This window comes from Alosa alosa, chromosome 15, assembly GCF_017589495.1.
Source record: "Alosa alosa isolate M-15738 ecotype Scorff River chromosome 15, AALO_Geno_1.1, whole genome shotgun sequence".
Classification (NCBI taxonomy): Eukaryota; Metazoa; Chordata; class Actinopteri; order Clupeiformes; family Clupeidae; genus Alosa; species Alosa alosa.
The window spans coordinates 9921025-9927483 of record NC_063203.1 but is presented as its reverse complement, the minus strand read 5'-3'; the positions used below and the strand labels follow the sequence as shown (position 1 = coordinate 9927483).

Below are 6459 nucleotides of genomic sequence, written 5' to 3'. Positions count from 1 at the left end.
GATAAGATGACAATTATATAATGGTAATATATTAACCCAGGACAAGCAGAAGTTCAATATGACTGATTTATTGGGGGGAAAAAAGGTATGCAGTTATTAAAGTGTGTGCAGTCTCTGTGTGTGTGTGTGTGTGTGTGCGTGCGTGTGCGCTCTGCATGGTGTGTCCAGGTCCACGGCATGGTGTGGCAGCATCCTCAGATGTCGTGTCCTCAGATGTCCAGGTGTCGTGTCCTCAGATGTCTCCAGGAGTCTTCAGATCCTCCAGGTGTCCTTGGATGTACTTAGTCCTTCAGGAAGGTACTGGTAGGCCCCAACTAAACTGCAACAGGTAGCATCTGTATAGAGGGGGCATAGAGGGTAGGTGTTAAGACATTGACTTTGTAATATATTACTGTATTATATCATTATATCATTTTTTTTATATTGATTTTATCGAGAGTATTAAAAAGGATATTAGGGCGATGGGAGCGTGCTCAGCAGCTGGTCCACCCGGCGCTCCAGACAGCTGAAAAGCCCGTCGGCGAGGACCTGGAGACGGCTGTAGACACTGAGGTCCAGAGAGAACACCTCCTCCAGGAACGCCCGGACGTCCGCCTACAAACCAATATACCGGTTAGTATTACACTTTTGGAGTAGATCACAGGAAAATGTTCTCAGGGTGCGGTCAGTACTTACCTGCAGCATCTGCCAATATTGATGTGCAGCTGGTGAACAGGCCTCAAAGGGCAGGAAGGCATGAACCACTGCAAGCAGTCGGTCCATGAACCCACCCTGCACCCGCTATGGGGGAGAGAATAGAGAGAAACAGGGTCAGTTAGGCATCACAACACAATGAAATGCGTCACAACAGGCACGGAAAGTGTAGCGTTGCTTACAGGGACCAGCTGGCGTTGAGCCACATCAAACATGCCAAACAACACCAACTCGAACACGATGTCCAGCACATTGATGTAGTGGATCTGAAACAGAAACACGACATGAATTATACATCTATACAAGAGATGTGTCTGTGCTATGAGTTTATAATGCTAACATACCCTCGCCTCTAGAAGCTCCACCTGAATGCTCAGGGCATTCTCCGGGTTCTGGACGTAGGCCACCAGGTCATCAAAGGCCCGCTGAAAGAGATCCGCATCCTACAGGAAAGATAAAGGTGAGAATGAGATAGGTTGTAAATGCTTACAGTATGTATCAACCATCAGGATGGGCACATTATCTATAACACAGATGTCAGATAAAGCGCATACCCTCCCATTCAGCGTGGCCAGGTTCCATGGGATCATCCTCACAGCAACTGGCGTGGTTGCACTGCTGGGCCGCTGCTGAGTAGGATCTGATGGAGACAGGACAGGGTTTTGTTAAGGAATCGCTGTCACTATCCACACGCACATCTTTCCTGCACAGAAGAGATGAACTACTCACGGTGAAGGCCTGCCTGAGGGCTGTCAGTCTGGTCGAGAAGTCCTCCAGGTTCTTGGACTGGAAGAAGTTGCTGTTTTTTTGTAAAAAATGTAGTTAGTGCATTTCCAGACAGTTTGAATGGACTACCTGGGCTGTCAGTAACCATATGAGGTAAACTCTGCTCAGGTGACCCGTTCAAGCTAAAGCTCATATACCCAAACCCAAGGGAGAAGTGTATACTGCATGTGAGAAGGGCTGAACCGTACTTACAAGATGAAGGGCACCTCCCGAGCCTCAGGCAGGAGGCAGCTGTCCTCTGATCCCTACCATTACAGATATTCATTTACAAATCGTCAGCATGGTGAGGCAAATTCAGCTGGTCTAAACAGCAACTAAACAACATAGAAGATACCTTTCTGTCGGTGGTTGGTTGAGTTAAACACGAGTGCTCAAAATTACCTGGGCAGAGCTCTGGGTGTCGTCAGCAGCAGCTGAGGCGTCAGCACCAGGTGGGTCAGTGGGACCAGAGGCGTCAGCAGCACCAGCAGCACCATCAGCAGACGGGTCAGGGACCACAGGGGCCGGGACGGAGGTGGTTTCGGACCTCTCTGAGCTCACCAGTGATCCGTTGGCAGACAAGGTCACCTGCTTGTAGGTCTTGGATGTTTGGATGACCTGATTGGAGACCATATCATTGTATGTGAAAAATGAAAACCTGCTCCATCTGTTAGCACAAAATGTAAAAAGATAATTTGATCATAATTAAAACTAGTTTGTACCGGAACTCCATCCATGAGAACCAACAACTTGGACTCTTGCTCATGGTAAGACACTGCACGGACGACCTCACCACAGCGCCACTAGAAAAAGAAAATAAGGATAAATTTTAAATGAATGAATGATCTCCACACAGCTACTGGTATGTAAAGGCAAGAGGACTGGTAGCTCAGTAATTCCTCTTCAGCCAAATCAACACCATCTCTACCTCGATGATGGTTGCAGCATCAGTGGTGGTGTAGGTGTCACGGTTGCCCTGAGTAAACAGTAAAAGACCGCTTTATGTCTTGATCAACTAAAGCCAATTGTAATACATAAGTAATACAATGCAATAATAAGTAATACAATATTATCTTTTTTTAGTTACCTCTGCATCAAGCACACAGTTCTCATCAGCGGTGAACCAGAACTGCGTCCTCAGAGATCCCTCCACTGTCTCCCCTGAGCACCGCCTCTCTCCGACCATCTGGATACAAGACAACATGTGGGAAGGAGACAAGAACATTCTAGATGGATTCATATCCACAATGATATCTAACATTTTCAAAATGGTGTATGTGCATACCACAGGACCGCAGAAGAACAGGGTGGACGATCTGTACACCATGGTGTAACGAAGCAGGGTCTGGACATCCCACTGCAATTTCACAAAACATTATACATTTTCAGTAAGGCAGACACACTGAGCGTTTCAATTTTGAACTGGCTTCACTTGGTCATTTGGATACATTTGGATATTTCTTTTCTTTGTTAGGTTGTTTGATGAAGAATTACAAATATCAGCACCCTTGTCAAAATCAAATTGATTAAATACCCCAGACGGCTGCAGCTGTCCATCCACGCCATCCAGAGTGACCTATAAAACAGAAAACTGGTTAAAACTTGCTGTTGTAGCCTACATTTGGGTTTTATTGCTCAAAGTAATCAGTAGAGTGCTAAACCAAAAGACAAAGACAAACAAATGCCTGCTTACCACCTGGGGTGCGACAGTGTCCACAAGGATGAACCCTGTGATATGAATCAAATGTTTAAAGAATTCCAATTATTTTTTCATAAAACAACCTAAAAAGAGTGATCACTATAAGTTAACAAAGCGCACAACTGTTTATCTTATCCGACTAGATTACAGGGTAGTTAACCTGATGTTTGATTTACAATATACCTAACACATTCAATAGTTACCGTCTGTCCAGTCCGGCTGAGTTCCGACCTCCGCGGTCTCCCACACAGCCTGGGTTGCAGAGACAGCCGTCTCCTGTACCGCCTGGACACCTGCCTCAGCCCTCTGACACTCTGCCTGAATGCCAGCCTCCACCGTTTCCCATTTGGCCAGGGTCCCAGCATCAGCCGTTTCCCAGCCGGCTTGGGTCGAAGCCTCTGCTGTTTCCCACAGTACTTGGGTCCCAGCGTCAGCCGTTTCCCAGCCGGCTTGGGTCGAAGCCTCAGCTGTTTCCCAGTCCGTCTGGGTGCCGATCTCGGCAGTCTCCTTCCGCCACCTGGAAAACAGAAAAACAGCGCCCACTGCTGTCGCAGTCAGGCCTGCTGTGCAGACCACTGGGCGAAATCCTAATCTAGCGAAGAGGTTATCACATGACGCCATTAAAAATATAAAAATAAACTGCAACAATTTAAAAACAAACAAACCCAACAATCTTGTGCCTATTGAATTTGATTATAGCTAACTTTGCTAAGTTTCTTAGCCTAGACTAGCCGATAGGTTTAACCTGATGAACCAAGTAGCCTAATTGACAGTTATCAAACTTTAAATGAACAAAATATAAATTAGCAGTAGGTTGTAAAATGTAATTAGCAGAAGATCAAGATCTCAAAGTCGTTGGAGAGCAGTCAAAATGCGTCTGGTCAATGTGTTGTCCAAGAGCAACTGATCGGAAAAGTGCATTTTTCTTAAATTTATACTTTGCACGGGTTCTAGAATTTCTGCAAAATTCTAGATTTCATGACGTTACAGGTCAAATGCATTATCTAGGTTTCATGCTATTTCTTGGTGAAACAATGAATGATTATCAATGAATAAATCGTTAAATTTGTCGTTGTTGTAACTTTATTTTTATGATATTTTGCATATCATAAAAATAAAGTTAAATGGTATATGTAGTAACCGTTTTAGAAAAGTTTATTATTATTATTATTATTATTATTCAAATGTTTGAAAGGATAGCACCGTGATGGGTTACCGACATGTTCAGCTGGATGGTGACGGATAGTGACGCGCTGCCCAGTTGGGTCGCTCGCTCAGTCCAGCTGGATGGGTGGTGTCCTTTTTTGCTTAAACCTTTGAATTATTTGGCCTCTCCCACACATCAGCACTAGTTGCAGCGGACGGGTCAGGGACAGGGGGCCATACGGAGGATGCCATGGTGATTGTGATGGCTTATTAATTGCGATAATGTAGGCTAATGATATTGTAGCCTAATGATAACATAGTAAGGCCGTGCTGTGAATAAAACTAACAAATAGCACAACTTAAATTTTCTAAATGAATGATTTGCGAACCCGGACAGCAAAATATAGTGTCAAATCGACGTTAATTGTTGGTCAGATTGATCAGTTTCCGTCAGACGCCCAAAATTCAACATCGATGGCATGAGTGGTGGTTCTCTCAAAGTAGAGAAGGGTTCTATCTGGGAAGGGTTATCATGGTAAAGAAGGGCTAAAAGACTAGACTGACGGAAATGTAGGTTACAAAACGTCACGTCATGCACAAGCCAACTAAACTACAGTAGCCTATACGATAGGCTACTGGAAGACACTAAAGATAATTAGTTCATGTAGCTGTACTTTTCCAAAATGTACCAGCAATGTAGGTAGGTAGTATAGCCTACAGGAATAAAATATTTCCAACAGTTTATTTTGTGTTGTTTCAGTTGTCCTACAGCGATAACTGGTATAAATTACATTAATGTCATATAAGACAATCTGGGTAATTTAACTCTTTACACATAGGCTTCAGTAATTTTTGGTGCTGCTGTCAATTGTAGCCCATTGAATAATTTGAAATGATACTTTGAAGTCAAGCAGAAACTCTTTAATATTTGCTCGTTAGCCTACTTGAATGTGGAGATCATATGCTCCATGCCTACGTCTGATCAGTCAAAGAGATGAGGCCTACATCACTTTCAGTGCTCCATGACAGTTGAAAATATATGCATATTTAAGGGTAATGCAAAGATTTTGTATTTAATTAGGTGTGCCCAACCGATTTGAGGGCCGCTTGGGCCAAATATGCCAGGGTCGATTTTTGGTCCCAGTCCGCCCCTGTATACAGTCCATACGGAAAGAATTCACAGCGCTTCACCTTTTCCACAGTTTGTTATGTTTCAGACTCATCTTAAAATGGATTCAATATAATTCAATATTAAAGAAGTAATTATTCAAGGCCAATTTCTTAATTTTATACAGTCAGATTAATCATAGTTTATCGCAATATTACCACTGCATCACCATTATGTCCTAATGTTTGAGACGCGTTAAGTCTTTTCCTTGGCCAATGCTATTCTCTTCCTGGGGTGTTGTAACCTCAACAACAATTTAAAGCTGCAGTTGACTGACAGATTGAGGGGACTTAGCCAAAATTTTGAATGTAGTAAAGATTTGTTATATCCTCCTGAGACCCAATCCATGGACCTATGTCCTCTGTAGTGGACATAAGTTCTAGATGCATACCCCTTTAACCCTTTGAGCTATTCTATCAATTCCTGTGGTCTTTTAAAGAGGACATCCCGGGCTTTCTAAGGATATATCATGTGATTGGCTGGGTTGTTGGGAACCTCCTCTTTCTTGTTCTCAAAAATGGTTGAAAACAAGCACATTTTATTGAAGGAGAGATAAGTCAAATAGTGTCTTCTTATTAAGCATTCATTATGATGGCAATATATGGTCTTGTTAATGAAAATGTCAGGAATCATATGATTAATTTGGAAAGAAGTTAAGTTATTTACATTTTGAAATAATAGTGACTTTATGAATGTCCATTATAATGGACACCAGGACCAAAATATTTTGATTTTTTTGGGAAATTTAGGAGATCATTTGTATAGGATGAATGAGGGGGGGGGGTCAGATTTGAAGCTCTCAGGTGATGAGTGAGTGAAACAGAGATGAAAGAAAAACATGAAAATGAAATTAACAATCCAGAAAAAAGAAATACAACTGTCCAAAAAGGCAAATAAAGTAGTCTAGAAGGATAAATAACCTTAATTTAATACCACTAAAAGCATAATTAGTCCATTTTTGTCTAAATTTCATGGCTACATTTTCACA

The 6459-nt window shown here is 42.6% G+C and overlaps 1 protein-coding gene across 1 annotated transcript; it reads right to left on the bottom strand.

Annotated features, from left to right (window-relative positions):
• Positions 1–1285: 1285 nt before the first annotated feature.
• On the bottom strand, positions 1286–4051 carry LOC125308634. The gene is made up of 11 exons (XM_048265197.1): positions 3361–4051; positions 3152–3186; positions 2993–3034; positions 2744–2815; positions 2546–2644; positions 2387–2434; positions 2181–2261; positions 1861–2076; positions 1672–1724; positions 1423–1492; positions 1286–1333 (listed from the first exon to the last, which is right to left on the bottom strand). Exons 1-11 carry the CDS (start codon positions 3776–3778, stop codon positions 1286–1288), a joined length of 1182 nt encoding a protein of 393 aa, XP_048121154.1. The 5' UTR covers positions 3779–4051.
• Positions 4052–6459: the final 2408 nt, after the last annotated feature.